The 21205-nt window shown below is 47.6% G+C and overlaps 1 protein-coding gene across 1 annotated transcript in view; it reads right to left on the bottom strand.

Annotated features, from left to right (window-relative positions):
• Positions 1-12585, bottom strand: part of GYG2 (glycogenin 2) — a 46443-nt gene extending 33858 nt beyond the window's left edge. Inside the window, exons 1-3 of the mRNA XM_012656796.1 lie at positions 12497-12585; positions 11991-12119; positions 3059-3200 (exon numbers count right to left, since the gene is read on the bottom strand). Of these exons, the coding sequence (XP_012512250.1) occupies positions 3059-3200; positions 11991-11997 (149 nt within the window). The 5' untranslated portion in view covers positions 11998-12119; positions 12497-12585. The remainder of the gene's footprint in view (positions 1-3058; positions 3201-11990; positions 12120-12496) is intronic.
• Positions 12586-21205: the final 8620 nt, after the last annotated feature.

Raw genomic sequence — 21205 nt, 5'->3', positions numbered from 1 at the left:
CATTTCCAGAGTTCACATGAACGAGACATCCACAGACATGAACGTCTGGAGATATTTTGGGCTGTTGCAACTGCCGGGAGAGGGTAACCCTACTGGCAGCTGGTGGGTGGGGCCCAGGGACGCAGCCCCACCGTGCCCAGGACGCCCCACCACAGAGCCACCCGGCCCAAACGTCAGCAGTCCCGCGGCTGAGAAACCTTGATTTGTTTTCTTCTAAGATCTTTCTAAACTTTAAATGTTTACCTTTAGATTCATAATCTATGTGGAATTAATTTTGTTATATGCTTAATTCTTACATTAAAAAGATCATATCCTTGCCTTTCTCTGCCATATTAATATGATGAATTACACTGATATGTTGTTTAAGTAATAAACCGTCTTTGCTGTCTTAGAGTAAGCACTATTTACCTCTCTACGACAGGGCTAGAGTTGCCTATTTAGTATTCTGTATTTGGGGGCTTTTTTTATTCATATGAAAACACAATCAAACTCACACATCCAGTTTCAGATTTCAAGTTTTTAAGATTATGACAGTTTCTCAATGTACGTGAACACATTCATCTTGGTCTAGGCTCCAAGGTCGTTTATACGGCGTGGGAATCCATTCATCACAGTCGACGTAACAGAACTTACCTTAAAACGCCCAGACACGGGGCCTTCCTACAAGACAAAGCTCTGAAAATATTCCCAGTTTCTCCCCTGATTATGGGTCAGCAAGTTTTCTATTTCTGCTGATGTCAACATTGGTCATCGTTGGACCGACACCAGACCACAGAGCAAGTATTTCTTTAGCAGTTCCAATGCTATTAGCAAAAGTTTCTAAATAGTGTTTACTTTCACCATCATCTAAATGACTACCTTCTGATTTCGGTTTTGTACAATTATGTTTTCTCCAATCAAAGATTTATTTTAAAATAACTCAACACTTGGATTTATTTCTTATTCCCAATTATTAGTTTTGGGTTGTTTTCCCTTTATGAACTTCTTCCTACTCTTTGGTTTATGCAGTATTTTTTTCTTGGTTGTTTTAATTTTTAAAAATATTTGAACTGGGTAATTTCTTCACCCATTTAAGTTTTTCTTTCTGATAGCAGTTTGGCTACCCTCTTTGGTTTTATAGGTAGCATTCAGATGGCAATGAGTTTCTTAGGTCATATATAATTTAAGCTTTCATCTGTTCCCTGAACAGGTTATTTAGGAAAGTGCTTCTCATTTAAAATGTCTGAGGGGACACTGGTCATGTTTTTAAATTTGCTTGTTCCTTTTTTAGTGTAGCTATCAATGTCTAGCTTTATTATACCATACTTAAAGAACATGACGTTTAATTCTTGCTTCAAGTAACATATGAAATGCCTCCTTGTCTCATTACGATAAAATCAGTTTTTCTAAGTGGTTCATGGTTGATGAGAGAAGAGATTATTGTTTACATAATGTATACCATTTAAAGGAAATCGTATGCATTATTCATTAGATGAATTTATTTGTAATTTGCTTTAAGGACTAGGAAGATTTTAAAAAATACTTCTGCATCTGCATTTATCTCCTTTCCTCTGTATATATAATAGATGCTGTTTACATGCTTTATGTAATGGTGACTGATATGCAATGATTGTTATATAAAGGATCATTACCAGTAAATCTAAAATGTGAATTTTACACTTTATTATCTAATGCCTCTTGCCTGAACTCTCAGTCAGAAAAAAATATATATAATGATCCCTGCATTTTATTTTCCTTCTGTGTGTTATGTGATATCTCTCTATCCTTTATTAAATAAAGATATTGAATAATATGGATTCCTTTAAATTTGCATAGCTTCGTAAATATATTTACAACAATTATTTCCTTTTCATACTAGGTTTTTACTTGCTTCTTGTCTTGCTAACTTTCCCTGGAGTTCTGTAGTTTGATACAACACTGAGTGAACAACCAACAATTTTTCTTCCAACCAACAAAACTTCCTAAGCACTTTCATGTTTGAGAAACTTCCTGTTGCCTTTCTGGGGAATGACAAACCTGGCTTGGTATAAAATTCTCAGGTCCTAAAACCGTTATTTCATGATTCCAAGTGTTCACTGTTTTCTGACCTTTGACATTGTCATCTAGATTTTTTTTTTAATTTTTCCTCTGCAGACAAATCTACATTTCTTTTTCTTGTATGTACATAGTAATAGAAATATTTATCACTACAATTTTAAAAATTCCTCTCTCTCTATGTGTGTGTGTGTGTAAGTGTGTGTGTGTGTGTGTGTGTGTGTGTGTTTTATTTAGTTTTCTCATGCTTGGTGATACCCATTTTTTCCTGTTATTTCTGCATCCCGGGGAATCTCAAGTACATCTTTGGTAATTCACGTTCTTTCTTTTTTTTTTTTTTTGACCTTTCTATTATTAAATAGGTGCATCTCTGTTTTAGAGCTTCCTTCTCTAGACGCCTTTTCTCAAATGCTGGAAAGATACTCACATTTTCCGTACAGATGACTCCGCAATCCGCACGGCTCATTTTATTCAATGATTTCTCTAAAAGATTTACTTTATTTCTATTTACTGTTAACATTTCCTCATCTTATTCTGTTTCCATTTTACACAGCCAGAGCCTTTTCAACCCGCCCTGTTGTCCTACCGTATTTTTAATCAATATGTTGATGCTTTCCTGAATTTTATTAAAAGCGCAACTCAGATTTTTTTTTTTGTTAAGACAGAGTCTCACTCTGTCACCCAGGCTAGAGTGAGTGCCCTGGCATCAGCCTAGCTCACAGCAACCTCAATCTCCTGGGCTCAAGCGATCCTCCTGCCTCAGCCTCCCGAGTAGCTGGGACTACAGGTGCACACCACTATGCCCGGCTAATTTTTTTATGTTTAGTAGAGACAGGTGTCTCTGCTTTCATCATAATTTGAAAGTACTTTGCAAGTGTCAGAGGCTCGCCATAGGGGCTGTCCAGGCTTATAAAGGAAGGTGGTCAGTCATCAGGACACTTCCTCAGACCTCGTAAAATACAGGTGACCTTCCTTCTGCTGGGGGGAGGAGACAGTGGGGCGCAGGGGCACCTACAAGTCTTACCTGAGTGGGCCAGACACCTGTGGCGTGATCAGCACCACCAGCCTCCTGGTCAGTCTGTGGCTCCTCAGTGACTGCCCAAGCACCAGGGCGCCCTGGCAGTAGATGTCATTGGTGGCCAGCGTGACAAAGGCCTGGTCGACCACTGCAAAATGAACAAAATCACCAGATTCACATTCCTCAGGGGACTCAGGGGAGGATGGATCCAGTGGGCACCTCCTGTCCTCTCTCGAGAGTCACCAGTTGCACTGAGCACACTATGCGGTATTCCTAAACGCTCCCAGGTGACGCTTCGCACACACCCTTTCATTCGAACAAAGCAAAGCAGAACAAAACACAGGAAGAACGCTTTAAGAAATGGAAGATTTGCATGGACCCACTGCAGGGTTTTGCCCGGAGGCCACCCATCATGTGACATGCATGCTATGGCGCATCAGCGTGAGTTCCCTGCACACCACACGGCTCCTTATGTTAAGAGACCCCTGAGTTACATACACTTCACGAGGCCCCGGGCTCAAAACCAGCGTGAGTTAAATACAACTCACACGGCAGTTAATGTGTTAAATTCTGCACACACCAGTTGTTTGAATGACATCGACTCAAGGACGTAGGAGGCAGCCGCGAGATGGAAGTAGGAAAACTGTATTGTTCTCAGTTTCCTAACGTCTCAGTAGGAGAGAAAGAAACTCTAAGGGCAGATCCAACTGTGGCAATTTTAAGACTACGTGCACACGGATGATGTGAAATTTTACAGCGACCTTTAAACCACTTGACTCGTGGGCCCCCGAGAGCGTGTCGCGGGGATGGAGACAGCAGTGCGCGGGGAAGCAGCGGGGCTGAGACACCCCACGCCGGGCGCAGTCCGCCCGCTCACAGTGGAAATTACCTCCCGCAGCTCGTAGGCAAGTGCGGTGCCCGCCCCGAGACGTGGGGCTCCAGCCAAGGCCAACCCAGGTCACCGCTGAAGATAACACACAGGGGAAGTTCCCAGGGGGGCGTCTCCTTGACCTTTACATCCTGGTGGTATAAATCCCAAAATGCACCTGCACAAGGCGCTCCTGTAGGTGCGTCTCCCCCACCCTTGGATTAAGAAGGAAGGAGAATTCCTGGCATCTCCATTGTGAGTGGGTATCGCAGAGGTCGAACTGCAGGACTGCAGTATGCAGAGGGAAAGGTATCTGCCTATCACCTGTCTATATCTATCTACCTATGTATCTATCTATAGGTATCATCTATCAATTACCTAGCAATCCATCACCTATGTATCTATCACCCATCTACCCATCCATCCATTCATCTATATCTACCTATCACGTATTATTTATCTATGTAATTGAAATTAATTATCTATGTATTCATTATCTATGTAATTATCTATGTAATTATCTATGTAATTTATCTACATATTGATAAGCTATCTGGCTATCATCTCTCTACTTATAATCTATCCATTATCTCTATATCATCTATCAATTATCTACCAATCCATAATCTATGGAACACCTATCTGTCATTTCTCATGTATTCTCATCCATCTATGTAACTACGTATTTATCCATTTATTTATACGTATCATCCTCCTATATACAGTCTATAGATTATATATTCAGCTCTATATCATTATCATCGGTCAGTTCATAGGGTTTTTGGTTGAATAACTGAGTTTACAAAGATAATAACGGTGCTTATGATTCATTCGGATATTTGCGAAGGCCTGAGCTCAGATCGAAGTTGCTTCCCGAGAACAGGTGCAGCTGTCAGAGCCCCGTTCATTCACCTGAGGTGACGCTGCTCTTCCGTCTGTAGGCAGAGGAGATTCCAGAGAAAACAGACATTCCGGATCAGTGTCAGCAAACCCAGAGCCGGCTGAGGCAATGGTGCTGTCTGAGCTTCGTCCATGACCCCGAAAATCAGACAACGCCCCAAACAGAGCCAAATCTCCAGCCTTCCTGGGGCTTCTCTGACCCATACCTTAGAGGAGGGTGGTGAGGCAGAAAGAGTCACCGAGTGGAAAGCCTGCTGTGGAATCCTAAGTGTGAACGTATTTCCGAAAAGCACAGTGAGCCTTCCTACACCTCAAGACACAAATCCCTTAGAGCCTTGCCTTTCCATGCAAACTTTTAGAGAAGTTAACAGAAACGTCACACGACACAAAATGCACCATGTCAAAGTAAGCAATTCAATTGCTGCACTAATTTCATGTAGCATGTTGATGCAACCACCCCTCGCACGTAGTTCCAGAACATTTCCAACACCCCAAAAGGAGATGCCATATCTTAGCAGCCACACCCCATTCTCCCCTCTCCCCAGCCCCTGGCAACCACTACTCCACTTTCTGCCAGTTCTGGACATTTCACATCAATGGGATCAAACGCCCTGTGGGTTTTCCTGTCTGACATGACATTTCCAAGGTCCAATGCAGATTCATGATTAAAACGTGAAAGGGGAATCTTCCAAGGAAAGATAGAGGTTGGGAGGCTCCCAGTGTCCCCTCCCCAGCCCCTGAGATAAAAGGAGAATGAACTACAAAGTGTGCCAAAGAATGCCACCAGCAAGGCAGGAGGGAGCCCTCAGCCAACAAGAGATTTCTGCAGCTCTCTGGCTGCAGAGGAGGAAGGCAGCTCTCAGCGCATGTAGAAGGAGCCCCGCTACCAGAACCAGCAAGATGACCCGCCCAGACAGCCTGCGTCCACCCCGCTTGGACCCGCATCCCAAGAACAGCAGTGGACAAGAGGCTGGAGACGGAGGAATTCCCTGAAATTCTGCAGAATTCTCCAAAGTCAAATATGCCCCATTCCAAGGAGGAAAAAAAAGATGGTAAGATTACTCTAAAGGGAATGAAAGGTCTCAGAAAAATTCACCACCACGAAGAAGTGGAATTCCTAACCTGTAACATAACCTTGACAGATTCAGACAAGTAGGCAAGCTTTGCCTGTAGGCAGAGCTCGACTGGCATTACTCATTTTTAAATACGTAGATGTAAAGAATCAGCAGATAGTTGAAAAAGATCTTCCACAGAGAAGAGAGAACTGAAAACTTATGGGGTGGGGTGGGAAGAACTCTAGAAGCATGAGGCATTCCAGGGAACAGAAATTCCAGGAATAACCAAACAACAGACACTTGCGCACTCCAACTGCAGTGATAAGCATTCTTCCAAGAGACTGGGTGAAAAAATGTACATCTTTAAACCAAGAATCAAATGCTATAGATAAAGAACAATCCATGGATATGGAATAGCTCTTAGAAATTAAAAATAGGGTTTACTGACATGAAAATGATATCACAGAGGTATGAAAAATGTCACTGAGGAAATCTCTCAGAAAGTAGAATAAAACAACAAATGAAAGTTCTGAGAGAGCTCAAAACCTACAGGATTAATTCAGAAGGTTCACCAACATGGCTTCTGGAAAGAGAGAACAGAGAGGGGAAAAACAGGACAGAAAAGTTTCCAAAGAAATTAAACAGGAAATTTTCTAACAGCAGAAAGTCAAAGTCTGCAGATTTTAAAAAGCCCACAGAGTATGTAGAATAAACAACAAACAGTCTTCATCTTGAGAATATTTTTTATGGAATTTGAAAATACCAAAAATAAGAAGAACACCCTGAAAGCTCCAAAAAATAAAAATAAAAAATACAGGGCAATCCTACAAAGGATAAGGGTCAGACTTCTTATCATCAGCAATGTCTACTAAGGCAAAGCATCATACCTAGATTCTGACCAAAATGGTCTTCATCCTAAAATTTTATACCCACACCTGCACATTCATTTACCACACAAAAATTTTATACCCAGACCAAATATCGCAGCCCCTGCACATTCATTGATCACACACTATTTCTTAGGCAGGTACTTGAGTATGTGTTCCATATGGAACATGGGCTTGTATTCACTTAATTTAATTATATATATTTTTAAATGCTAAGGTAGATGGCAAAGTAAAAACTAAGATAAATCAAGATATATACATTATAACGTGTGTATAGAGATATGCACACGTTATGAAGAGAATCATACTAAACATAAAGTTGAACTGAAAACAAAGTGCTATTTACAATTTTTAGTCTTCATTGGCTGTAGTCTAACTTTTATATAATCCCCAATTTACAGATTGTTGAAATCTGATTAACGTTGTTTAAAGATGATTTGAATTAAAGAGTAGCAAGGAAAAGAAGCTCATCGTTTAGAAAATATAAACAATATATTTATATTGTTTTCCCTTTTGTCTATAACAATATAGACAAAAGGGAAAACAACCCCAGAGGCATGGGCTTCAGTTCAAGATTTCCTCCTGGGCTGACTGTTCTGTCTCTACTTCCGAGACGCTAAGCGGAATCGATGTCCCTGTGCAGTTTGAGTCTGAGAAGGAGGCCTAAGTCACACTCCAAAGGCCAGGCTCTTGGATGTTCCTCCTGACATAGGAGTCTGAGGTCAACCCATGGTACCAAGATGGTTGGTCCTACAAGAATGAGCTTGGCAGAATATCTACCTTGCCCACCCAGTAAGGAGGGATTCACCTGTCTCCAATCCAAGCTTCTGACCTTGCAAAACTAACCTCAGGTCTTGACAGACAGGCATGACAGAACACGTGTAAAATGGGTCTTCCCATCAACCATGCTGAGCCTCCACCTCCTTAGCATTCTCTGTTCCTCTGTGCAGATTCTCACCCTGCCTATCTGTCTCCTCCATCCTTACGACAACATCCTGTCTCCCCGACACACGGTGACATCATTGGCTGCCCTGAAAACAAACCGATCGCCAAGGGTGTCCCCACTGGCTGCAAATTAAAGTCCAGTCCATACTTCCGGTCATTTTGTGTCCTGAACACTTGGGCCCCACGTCCAACCAGACACCTCTGGGTCCTCAAGCACATCCTTCAGGGGTGCTATCACCCCCTTAACTCTCCTGGAACTTCCTCTCCTTCCAGAGACCTTCCTGCAAACCCTGCCGTCCCCTTTCCAGCTGTGGGGGCTCCAACTGTCCCTTGGAGTGCAGCCACATCACTCCAGTCTCTGCCTGTGTTTTGTCATGGCCTTGTCTCTGTGTGTGTCTGCGTCTCCTCTTCTTATAAAGACACCTGCTGTTGGCTTTAGGGTCCACCCTAAGTTCAAAACAATCTCACCTTGAGATCCTTAACTGATTATATCTGCAGAGATCTTATTTCCAAAAAAGGTTCCAGGCAGACATAGGGGGGTCATTACCGAAGCCCAGTCTGCAACTACTCCCCCAGGCATCTCTCAAGCAGGCGGCTCTGTGCAAGGTGTCGCATCCCAGGGCTGACAAGGTACAATCTCTATTCTCAGACTCCTGCGGCCCAGTGAGGAACGGCAGGCCTAAGAAATGAACGGTTTCAACACCACAAGGCACTTGCTCTAGGAAAGGAAGTGCTCTGGTCACTGGAAGTTCTGAAAGGAGAACGAAAGCACAGGGCTAAAAGCGCAGGAAGAACTTATCAATCAACCTGCCAATGGATTGATAAACAAGAATCAATACTGCTCCCTTCCACCCAGGAATGTCTAGACGTGGTGTGTAAATTTCCCATCACGAATGCCCATCCCAACTCTGAAATGCATGTCAAAGACCAAAAAAAAAAAACAACAGGGTTTTATGATTTCAGTGACTGTCCCCTCTGACTCCAAAGTCCTCAAAGGAACGACTCCCTCCCGCCTCAAACAATAAACTAAACTAAAAATAAGAAAGCAAAGACAGATGAGGCAACTTGCCAAAGAACAATACGTGAGCTGAGGCGAGGGGCAGAGATCAGTGGTTAGATGCAGCATCCGCGCAGGACAAATCCTCCCGGCTTAGCTGGAGCTGAGAACAAGGATGGGTGTGCAGACACAGGGTCAGGGGAGGAGGATTGTGAAAGTGACATTCAGAATTTTTCTTTCATCCTGCAAGTTATCAGGAGCTCTTTGAGGGTCCAAGCTCTGTAAGAAGGTCCCATCTGCATTATAGAAACGTCCCTCTTGCTGTCCAGTGAGGGAGAAGATCTAGCTGAATTGGCCCAAAGCAAGGAATTGGGGAAGACACAAAAAAATTGCCACAGTGATCAACAAAAGTAATCGTGTGCAATGGTGTTGTAGCTCTTCGTGAGGTCATAATGGAACTGGTTACAACTGACAGGCATTACGGGCTGAGTATGACCCCTCCCAAAATTCCTGTGCCAAAGCCCTAGCCCCCAGTATCTCAGAAAGTGGCTGTATTTGGAGATGGGTCTTTATACAGGTAATTAAGGTAAACTGAGGACACTAGAGTGGGCCCTGATCCAACAGGACTGGTGTCCTTATAAGCAGAGGAGATGAGGACACAGACGTGCACAGAGGGATGACCCCGTGAGGACACAGGGAGAAGACGGCGTCTACACTCCCAGGAGAGATGCCTCGGGAGGAACCAGCCCTGAGACACCTTGATCTGGGACTTCCAGCCTCCAGGCTGTGAGAGAACAAACGGCTGTTGTTCACGCCACCCGGTCTGTGGGACTCTGTTATGCCAGCCTGAAACTCAGAAAGCTGGGGCATTAATGCTCGACCCAGTGACCCCTCAAGGTTTAACCTCACAATCAACAGCCCTCTCCAGGCTGGGAAACCTTCTTTTCCTACTGAGCGACATTTCCAGCAGCATAATCATCTATTTATTTAATATTTAAGCTATTTGAATTAGATCCATCTCAAAGGGGGAAAAAAATCCCAGCAGAGCTACAGGAAAAGTTGATTCTTTTTTTTTTTTTTTCCTTTGGTTGGATATTTCTAAAAAGAGCATTAAATTATTTCACACAAAAGCATAAAAAATATCTCACTAGATCATGTTCTAGTTACTCATTTATTCTCTAAATGCACAGAGACACCCCTGGATTGTGGCTACGGAAACTGACACCTACTTAGCTCAAAGAGGCTTCCATCATTGTTGGTGACATGGGCCACCATGGAAGAGTCATAAAACTAGAGACTAGAAAAATGACATGTTCAACCGTTTCATGTTTCCCATTCACTCAGTTTGGCCACCCCAGTAACGTCTGCAGGAGAAACACCAACGTTTAAGGCATGCAGACGCCACGAGTCCCTGAGACCGGGCATAATTCTGTGGTCCCCAAGTGACACACCCCCTAGGAGGTCTTGGGGGCCCCGGACGGCTGAGGTGTGGAGAGGGAGGAAGGTCGCCCACAGATGGACAAACATCAAAGCTCATGGGGGTTCATGAGGACAGGTGATCTTTCCAACAGCTTCCTGACTGACGGGGAGGAGAGAGAGACGGGGTGCGGGGGGGGGTGGTCATTGATCACGTTAACACAAACACAAGATGGCAGCAGTGGACGCAGGATCTCTCTCCCCAGCAACAAGGATCCCAGGACCCAAAATCTCACTCTGCTTGAAAAAAAGGTGCAGCCCTGAAAGTTGGCTGCCATGGGCGCACGTGAGATATAACAAAATCCATCTGAAGGGCAAAGACAGACCAGTGGTTTTTAACGCACCAAAGGATGAAAATGGATTGGTGGGTGTTCAGTTTCCACCCTGCCTTGTCTTGAAGAAACTACCTGTCATCAAATTTTGCTTGGCACCAAAGGACATCCCCAGTTACCCAACGCCACCGCACAGAACGGGGCAGTTCTCCACTTATCATTTCGTGAGGATGCCAACTTTTAGCATCAACACCAGTGGGTAAACGGAAGAAAATCTGTCGCCGTACTCCAGCTCCGAGCCAAGAAAGCAGACATTCTCACAAAGTCACGTCCAGCCTGGAGACTGCAGTGGCTGAGAATTTCATAACGTCTGCCAGAAATGTTTATTCCTACCCATCCGTTGCCTGCCTGCTTCCCTGCCCTGAATCCATCTTCCAACCGCCCCCCAGAATAACACTGATGGCTTCCCCCTTGGCCCTTTCTCGCGACTCAAAGGTGCTTTCTGTTTTCTGCAAAGAGTTGAATCTCCCCTTCCAGCACATTCCAAGGCTGATCGAGATGTGTCCGAATGTCCGCCGTGAATGCTGCCATTATACAGACCGTAGCTGCCTCGGGGAAACATGCGGTTTTGAATCTGCAGCGCTGCAAACCTGTCCCTGAAACAGAGAATCTTTTCTGCGGTTCCTCGGAGCAGAATCTTTACCGCGCACCTCCTGAAAACAGCCCCTAGTACCCCCGCCCAGACGATTTTCCGTTCTAAGGCCAGAATGGGGGAAAACAGGACAGACACAGCTCAGGGAATGACCAACTCTCTCCTCTGAACAAAAAAGTAATCTGTTTTGTTTGTTTGTTTTTAAACACACTCATGAATGATTGAGTCTGGTCTGGTACAAAAAGAGGGTGTCTCAATGATTAAAAACAAGAAACAAAAAGCAGGACTGCTGTCTTTCCGGTGGGTTGGGGTTACAGTCCGTCATCACACTCTGAAGTCAACTGTCCAAATCTGAAGGCCCAGCCGGGGCGCGGGGGCCAGGCCTTGCCTGAAGTCGCTGTGCGCCCATCTGCTTGCCAGGGAATCAACACAGGATCTTTATTGATTAAAAAAAAAGAAATTAAGCCCATGGTCTGAACTCTGGAGACTCAAAAGCACTGTCTTCCCGGAGTTAGGGGCGTCTTAGGGGTACAGAGTTCTTCGCATGCGTCTCCCAGGCAGTAAATCTCAGACAGTCCACTGAAATTTCCAGGAGTACGCTCCACAGAAGGAAAATTGAGAAATCCCTGCCCCCCTTCACGTGCTATAAATAACCCCGTCCCAACTGCTGGGACCCTCCCTGGTCTCCACCAGCGCGAGGCGCCAGCGCCCTCACCCCACCCCTAAGGGAAGGCCTGGCTGCCACAGTGAGTGAGAGACTAGGGTTCGGGACAATAGAAGGGTCAGAGTGGGGGGTGGGGGGCAAGGGGTCTCCCCAGCGCAGACCAATCTCTTCCGAGACACTGGGCTCCGGCAGGCTGAACCCAGGGGGTCTTGGAGTACTCACCAGACATGGTTCGAGTCGCTGGGCGCAGGGGGCCGGCGTGCGCCCAGGCGCAGTGGGGAGATCGCCCAGGCCACGCGCCCGCAGAGCAGAGGCGCCGCCGTCTCGCGCGGACCCTTGGGGACTTCAGGCCTGCGGGCGGCAGCGCGGCGTTCCTGACACCCTCCACTGCGGCCCCTTACGCACCCCGTGGCACCTGCGCCCGGCCACCCCCGCCATCCCCATGCCCTGCACCTCTTCCCCCGCGCTCTGGGGCAGCCTCTGTCCGCCTCCCCTCGAGACCCTGCCGCGCCCCGCACCTCCTATGCGTCCCAGGCATCCTCTGTCCCCACCCTGGGCCAGCGTCCCCTGCTCAACCCCGCCCCCCGTGCCTCCGCAGCGCTCCCGCAGCCTCCGCTCCAGGCCCGCGCCCCTCCCCAAGGCCCCGCACCTCCTCCGCGCTCCAGCAGCCTTGTTCCAGGGCCTGCGCCCCCGTCCCCCGCCCTCCGGCCCCCGGCACCCCCACACACCTCCTCGGCGCTCCCGCAGCCTCTGCCCCCGGCCGGCGCTGGAGGCCCCGCGGCCCGCGACTGGCCCCTCTCCGGAAGCACTGCCCCGCCTGCGCCAAGTAGCCGCGGGCCCGGGTCCCGCCGCCGCGCTGCAGCCCCCGCGCGCCAGCGGGGCCGCCGGGGAGAGAGGCCCAGCCAGGCACCGGGGCCGCCCCAGGGCCCGCGCCCCGCCCCGCGCCCGCCGGGCCCCCTCCCTGCGGAATCCGGCAGCTCGCGGTTTCTAGGTTTGGACATTTAACCTTTAATCAGCCAGCCCCAAAGTAAATGTTTGCCGTGGCTTAAAGGGCCCGGGCCCAAGGCCAGCGCGCAGCCGGGGTGGAGGCCGCGCTGGAAATGTGCTGGGAGTGGGGGGGCGAAAGTATTGAATGCATGCGCGAGGGAAGAAAACAGGGGCGCATGTGTCCGTGCGTGAGTGAATGCGAGAGGAAAAGAGAGTAAATGAGCGATCAGCCGATGCATGGATGGGTGAGCGAACGACCGGCTGTGCGCGCGCGCGTGTATTCAAGGCTGCGCGAACACAGGTGTGCGTGAATGTACGTGGGGCGTGAATGAACGATGCTCGAGTGACTGAATGAGCGACTGGGGGATCTCTGTTTGCATTTACGAGGGAATGAAGGCGTTCGCAGGTGATGGCACGAGTTTCACGCCGGGCGCAGCCGCTGCATGCGTGAATGCATTTGTAAATATGCGTGAATGGAAGCCTGACTCTGCAAAAATAACTGGACGCGCGCTGAATGAAGGCGTGACTCTATGAACGAGGGAATGAATGAGTTGGATGCTCACACGAGTGAATGAGTCAGCACGTGAATGAGTGAGTGACCTCATGCGTGCGGGCTTGGATGGGTGAGTGAAGGAATGCATGCTCGTGATGGCATGAATTAATAGAATGCGGAACGTGTGAATGCAGGTGCGAATGAATGAGTGATGCGCGTATGCGTGAGCGAATGGATGAGTCGAACACACTAACAACTGTGTTATTGAGGGAACGAGTGAATGCACACAGTCATGAATGAATGCATTGTGGATGAGTGAATGAATGAATGGAATGCACGGATGAGTGAATACGCGCCTGAAGGAAGGAATGAATGAATGAATAGACGAATGTGTAAATGCATGCATATATGAGGGGATGAAATGAATGCATGCGTGCATTGCATGTATGTAAATGTAGGTAGGCACGCATGTAAATGCATGTATTGCATGCGTGCAAACACATGTGTTGCACGTATGTAAATGTAGGTAGGCGTGCATGTAAACAAACACATGTGTTGCATGCACGTAAATGTACGTCGCCATGCATGTAAATGCATGTATTGCATGCATGTAAATAAACACGTGTGTTGCGTGCATGTAGATGTAGGTAGACATGTGTGTAAATGCATGTGTTGTGTGTCTGTAAATAAATGCATGTGTTGCATGCATGTAGATGTAGGTAGACATGTGTGTGAATGCATGTATTGTGTGCGTGTAAATAAACGCATGTGTTGCATGCATGTAGATGTAGGTAGATATGTGTGTGAATGCATGTATTGCGTGCGTGTAAATAATCGCATGTGTTGCATGCATGTAAATGCATGCATCCCATGTGTGAGTGCGTGAACGGAATGAATGAATGAGTGTGTTAATGCATGCATGTGGGAATGAATGAGTGACCTAATGGATTTAGGTGGACACCAGCTGCCCATGAGCCTTCTGTGTCCTGTGCCCCTAGTTTGGTTAGAGCCCTTCAGACCTCCAGCTCGGGCAGGGAAACCAGCAAGGAGAATAAATAAGGAGTCCTAGGAGGCTTCCTCGGGTGACCCTGGGTTTGGACCAGGGGTCGCAAGAAATGTCTGGATGCACCGTGAGTACAGTCTCACATACAGAGAGAAGGAGGGGCAGGGACACAGGGCACAAGGGGCTTCTGGCATCTTGAGCAGACATTCGCTTATTTATTTTTTGAGACAGAGTCTTCCGTGTTGCGTGTGCTAGAGTGCCGTGGCGTCATCATAGCTCACAGCCATGTCAAACTACTGGGCTCAAGCCATCCTCCTGCCTCAGCCTCCTGAGTAGCTGGGATTATGATGCCCGGCTAAATTTTTCTATTTTTAGTAACGATAGGGGGGTCTTGCTCTTGCTCCGGCTGGTCTTGAACTCCTGAGCTCAAGTGATCCTCCCACCTCAGCCTGTCCCAGAGTGCTGGGATCACAGGCCTGAGCCACCGCACCCGGCTTGAACAGACATTTGGAGGGACAGAAGGATGCAGTGTGGAAGCCAGTGCTGCACACTGGGTGGGGACGCGTGAGCCGTGGGCAGTCGTAGAGGAGGAGAGGAGTTGGCCAGAGTGGCTGGGGAGTTCCTCAGGGTGGAGGCAACCTCGGCAGGTGTTGAAGGACAGCTTAAGAACTGGTGGGTGGTAATCGTTTCAGGAACTCTCAGCTCGTTTTGGACTTTGCCTTGGGCTCAGGTGTGCGGGGGCTCTATGTTAGCCGAAGGTCTGTGGTTCAGGAGCCCCACCCCATGTACACACACACACGCACACACACACTCACACTCACACAGGGTTCCATATCTCACACTTTGAGAACCAATACAATTTAGGCTCAAGCTGTGAGAGAAGAGATTTTTAAATGTCTGGGAGGAAATCCAAGAGGCTAAGCTTCGTTAACCATCCGTGCAAGAGGGCGTGAAGGGTGTACGTCATCCACCAGGCTGGGATATTTCCAAAGAACACGGCTCACCCAGAGCAGGGCTGGGCTGGATTTCCTCTGAACCCTGGTTCCAATAACTCCCCCCAAGACATCACAGCCAACAGGGGCTTTTCGTGTTGAACATATGAACTATCACCTGAGCTGTATTCAACTCAGGGCAGTTTTGAGCCCGGGCCCTGGTGAAGCATATGTAACTCGCATGTCTCTTCCACTTGTGGATGTCCTTACTGTTACAGTTAATATTGACAATTTAATTCTGAAAACTGTAGGGTCCATTGCATATAGCTCACACAGAAAACAATGAAAAATCACAGATTTTTCATTGCATTAGAAAGGATCATTTTGTTTTCAAAGTTTTTATTCTATTTTTGTAACAAAACACGTGGCCACAAGGGGAAAAAAAATTTTTTTTTTTTTTCTGGTGTGGCCGCCCATGTGTTAAACACGGTGTGGCCCAGCTTTCCTCGGGGGAGACCGGGCTCGAAGGACCCCCAGATCGCTGCCGTGCCTGTCGGTGGAATGCAACGCAAACCGCGCCCAGCCTTCCTGATCGATGACTCTACCGGGGTAATCGATGGGCTCTGTGCTGAGGGCTGTCCCCGCGTGGGTTATTTACTTGTATAAATGTATGGGTTACAAGTGCAATTTTGTAACAACTCATAGCTTTTAGTGTATTCGTCACCAGCATGACACACATTGTATCCATTAAGAAATTTCTCATGCCTCCTGCCCCTCCTGGCCTCCCACCGTTCCGCGTCGCCAATGACTATTATTCCGCGTTCTGTGTCCACGTGCAGTCACTGTGGACATAGAATTATGTCCAGTGAGCGAGACCATGCCGTGTTTGGCTTTCTGTTTCTGAGCTGTCTCCCTTGAGATAATGACCTCCACTCTATGCACATGGCCACGAAAGACGGGATTTCATTCCTTTTTGACAGCTGAGCAGTACTCCACGGCGTGCACACGCCACATTTTCTGTATCCAACCCTCCCTTGATGGACACCTAGGTTGCTTCCACGACTGAGCTGTCGGGAATCTTGCTGCCGTAAACATACCAGCCTCTGTGTGGTTTTTAATTGATTGATGTCTTTTCTTTTGGGTAGATGCACAGTAGTGGCATTGCTGGACCAAATGCTAGCTCTGCTTTCAATTCTCTGAGGAATCTCCATGCTGTTTTCCATGGAGGCCGCACCTTTGCGTTGTTTTAGCCTCTGAACCATCAGTGAAATCCGCAGGAGCTGAGAAGTGTCCGGCGGGATCCCCCTCTGCAGGTGGGTACCCCAGTTTTCTATTCCCGGGGTAGCAACCTCAAAGCGGGAAAGTGAGGGGTTGAAGGCGGCCACCCATGGAAGAGTCAGTTCTGATCCAAGGAAGGGGAGACGTTCCCCAACGTCTGTGCTTGTCTCCTTGTTAGATCCAACAGTTGTCAGACGTCTGCACACCCACGTGCTATGGGGTTGGCCATCTCATTCCACGTGGCTTGTGCTGACTCCTTGCTGCTCCACCCAGCAAACTGTGGAGTGCTGTGCTCCTGGGCTAGGCAACAGAGGGCCCTCCCATGGGGAGAGGGTCTCACAAGAGTGTTCTGACAATAAGATCCATTTAGAAATGGCCCAGAAAGATGCTGCCTTCTGTACCGTGCAGGAGGGTGAGATTCCCAACCCGTCCCCTTTTGTGGGGTTAGATAGATGTTACACACCAGCAGGTTTCCCACCGTGGCCCTGGTGATGACGTTCCAGGCTGGATTCTCTGTGCTGGGGGTTGTGCCGTGCACTGCGGGCTGTGGACCAGCGTCCCCAAGTCCCTACCCCCCAGGTGCCAGCTGTACCCCCTCACCCAGCTGGCTCAACCAGGAATGTCTCCAGCCCTTGCCCAGTGGCCCCTGGGGACAAATTATCCCTGTTGAGAAACCCTGCTCTGGGGCAAGAGACAGCGTTCTGGGTGGAAGGGATCTTGGGACCGTCCCAAGCAAAGCCCTCTGCCAGGCCCCAAGAACAGACATCGGAGCATTTCCCCCCAACGGCTGCCTCTCGGGGTCTTCAGTGTTCGTTCCGCAGGTGTTTGCAAAGAGCGATGAAAACTGGAACCCCACGAACACGCTGCGGGGCCCGCACTCTCAGGGCGGAGCTTGTCTGTCCAGGGGCTCATTATGGGAGTGGACAGGCGGGGGCTGCCGCCCACCTCACTCCAAGCAGCCTCAGCCCCCCTCAAGCATCCTCCACCCCTGGGCGTCTTAGCACGAGCAAAGGGCGGGTCACACCCAGCTCCATTCTGGAGTCTTGCTCCTTGACAACTTAGGTCTTTGCTGTGGGGCCAATGTGTGGGGTGACCAACACAGTCCCAGGGCCCCCCCCTCCAGATGCCAGCAGCACCCACCCCCCAGGGTGACAACCATAAAGCGCCCCCGAGCACTGCCACGGGTCCCCAAAAGAGCAAAAACTTGGGCTTCTACTTCCCTGTGATGTTTTTAATGCACAGCCTAAATTAAGAACACAAGGCAGCCAGAGCTTCCCTGTTCTTTAGCAAGAATATGCAAACATTTAAATTACACTAGCAAGTGTTTCTCTTCTTCTCTGCCAGGCTTTCTCAGCCTCTGTGCTATTTTGGGCTGGATGACTCTGTTTGGGGGCCTGTCCTGGGCACTGCAGGGTGTTGAGTGGCACCCGTGGGCTCCACCCACCCGATGCTTGTAGCTCCCCCCTCCTCGCTGGGACAGGGGTCCCCAAAACCAAGCCTCGTGCTGGGATTGCTGGGAGCGCTTGCCCAAAGTTTTGATGTCTTAGTGAGACATGCAAGGTTAGCCCTGAAACAGCGACACACGCATCCCCGGGAAAACTGGTTAGTGCACATGCTCCAGGCTTCCTGAACCTTCACTCCCACAATCAGAAATCTGAGCCCGGGCTGGGCCCCTGTGCATAGCAGCGCTGCAGGAGTTCCAAAGGCTGGACTGTGCTTGAGGGGCACAGCTTTGATTTCTGAGCACTGGGGACAGTAGGGACAGTCAGGACAGTTGGGAGGGGGCCAGCAAAGCTAGGATGGCTAGGGCAGGGATTTAGCAGGGAGAGAAAAGGTCTGGGCCAACAAAGATATGAAAAAATGCTCAACATCTCTAATCATCAGGGAAATGCAAATCAAAACCACAATGAGATATCACCTAACTACAGTGAGAATGGCTTTTATCAAAAAGTCCCAAAATAATAAATGTTGGCGTGGATGTGGAGAGATAGGAACACTCCTACACTGCTGGTGGGACTGCAAACTAGTGCAACCTCTGTGGAAGGTAATATGGAGATACCTCAAATATCTACAAGTAGAGCTACCATTCGATCCAGGAATCCCTCTACTGGGCACCTACCCAAAGGGAAAAAAGACATTGTATAAAGAAGACACCTGCACCCGAATGTTTATAGCAGAACAATTCACAATTGCAAAGATGTGGAAACAACCCAAGCGCCCATCAATACATGAGTGGATCAATAAAATGTGGTGTATATATACCATGGAGTTCTACTCAGCCACAAAAAACAACGGAGATCTAGCACATCTTGTATTATCCTGGATGGAGCTGGAGCCCATTCTGCTAAGTGAAGTATCCCAAGAATGGAAAAGCAAGCACCACATGGACTCACCATCAGATTGGAACTAATGGATCAGCACTTATGTGCACATATGGAAATAACATTCATCAGGTGTCGGGTGGAGGAGGGGACGGGTAAATTCACACCTAACGGGTGTGGTGCGTACTGTCTGGGGGATGGGCACGAGTATAGCTCTGACTCAGGCGGTGAAAAGGCAGTACATGTGCCCAAAGCATTTGTACCTCTGTAATACTCTGAAATAAAAAGAGAATAAAGAACAGAAGAGCGTTGGGCAGCCAGAGAGAAGGCGGTTGTGAGACTGCAGAGACATCTGAAGAGACTGTTCAGGGTGCGCGGGAGGCTGTGTCTGCCTCGGTCTCCCAGCACAAACCTCTGCGGGTCTTGCACCATCCGGCGCCCTGCACAACCCCCCCTGCCCTCCCCACCCACCGTTTCTCCCTTTTCTATTTTGAATTGTGCTCAGAAATCAGGGCGTGGGGCAGTAAGCCACAAGGCAATTCTCCTGATCCCCGGGCAAAAGAGCAGGTCCGTTTGTAAACCCAGAGGAGGCATCTGGCCCCACGTGGGGTTGCCGGGCTGCCGTTCCTGTTTGTGTCGGTCTCCAGGAAGCCGCAGAGAGGCTGGCACCGGGCGAGCTCCGCCGTGGGTGCATCTTGGGTAAGGCTCTCTGTCCTCTGTGTTCCCAAGAACAGGTGTGGGCCAATCGCCAAAGTGATTATGCACTTTCCTAGGGCAGCCATTTGCAGAAAATGTCAAGAGGTTTGTGCACCAGAGACCATATTATTGGGGGGATATAGAATTTTTTTTTTTTTTTGAGACAGCGTTTCACTCTGTCACTCAGGGTAGAGTGCAGTGGTGTCATCATAGCTCACTGCAGCCTCCAACTCCTGGGCTCAAGCGATCCTCCTGCCTCAGCCTCCTGAGTAGTTGGGACTATAGGTGCATACCATACCTGGCTAATTTTTCCTATTTCTTGTAGAAACGGGGTCTCCCTCTTGCTCAGGCTGGTCTCAGGCTCCTAGCCTCAAGCAATCCTACTGTCTCGGCTTCCCAAAGTACTAGGATTACAGGCATGAGCCACTGCACCCTGCCAGATACTTTTTGTGTTAACCATCTATTGAGAAAGGAAAGATTTCAAACCCAGAAACCACAAAAAGATTCCAACCTATCTGATTGCATAACACTTGTTTGTGTCAAAGGCCCTAAGAATTAACTTGAAAGCCCAGCAAAGCATGAGAGAGAACATTTGCGGTACACAGTGTACACATACATGTATGCGCGTGGGTCGCAATCGCAACATGACGATAAAGATGAATACAGTCATATATAAAGAACTACCTTGGCAAACAAGTTGATACAAAGCTAAGAAAAGGATTTATAGCACCTGCTACTCGTCACCCATTGAACTATATTTCTGATGGCTGATGCCTTGTGTTATATGAGAGGCAGGACCACAAAACACACAAAATTGACCTATTGGAAAACATCATTAAGCCCTCAAATTTCCCCACTCCAGAGGCCCCAAACCTGGGTACATCTTGTTCCCAGATATCGCCTTTATTGGCTTAACCATTTCAAGTTGGGCTTCCTGTTACCTTAGCATCAAAGTACCCTCTTTTATACAATCTAGCAAAAATTGTAAAACATGTTGGCCACTGGATTCCTTTATACTCTTAAAAAATTATTGAAAGCCAAAGAGACATTTTGTGTGTGTGGATTATAAACATCCATATTTTCTGTACTAGAAAGTAAACTGAGAAAGGCTTTAAGTATTTATTTAATAAATTCAAAGATAATGATGAACCCATTACATTTTACATAAATACCATCATTTTATGGAAAAATAAACATATTTTCCCAAACAAACTTTTTCGGGGGGAGGAAAGAGCAGTGTTGTTTCACATGTTTGCAAATCTCATTGGTATCTGAGCTGTGACAAGATGACACATTCCTTGTATATACATTCATTATGTTGTTCAGGTTGATATACAGAAAGAAAATCCGACCTCACATAGATGCGTAATTGGAAAAGGGAAGAGAATTTTAATAGCCTTTTCAAATAATTGGGGACACCCTTTGATGCTAAAACGTGATCATCGGTAGTTTCTTAAAGATAGGGCAGGGCAGAATCTATTCATAAAAACCTACCTTTGGATTTTTATAGCGTGTAGTGTTAAATACCATTGGTTTATCTTGAACTTTCGACAGATCTTTTGTTCATTTGTGATTCGGCTGCATCATGCACAGGTCACTTGGAAAATAGTGGCTCACTGAGTTATGGAGGTCTTCCAGACATTTCATTTCATAAGACTTAAAAATATATATATTTGTTACTATCCCTACTCATCTCATCCCAAAAGCCTTTAGCTAGAACGCCAGAA

The sequence above is a fragment of the Propithecus coquereli genome, unplaced genomic scaffold (genome assembly GCF_000956105.1).
Source record: "Propithecus coquereli isolate 6110/MARCELLA unplaced genomic scaffold, Pcoq_1.0 Scaffold52, whole genome shotgun sequence".
Taxonomy (NCBI): Eukaryota; Metazoa; Chordata; class Mammalia; order Primates; family Indriidae; genus Propithecus; species Propithecus coquereli.
Note: the sequence above shows the minus strand (reverse complement) of the source record. Positions and strands in the feature narration are given on the sequence as shown.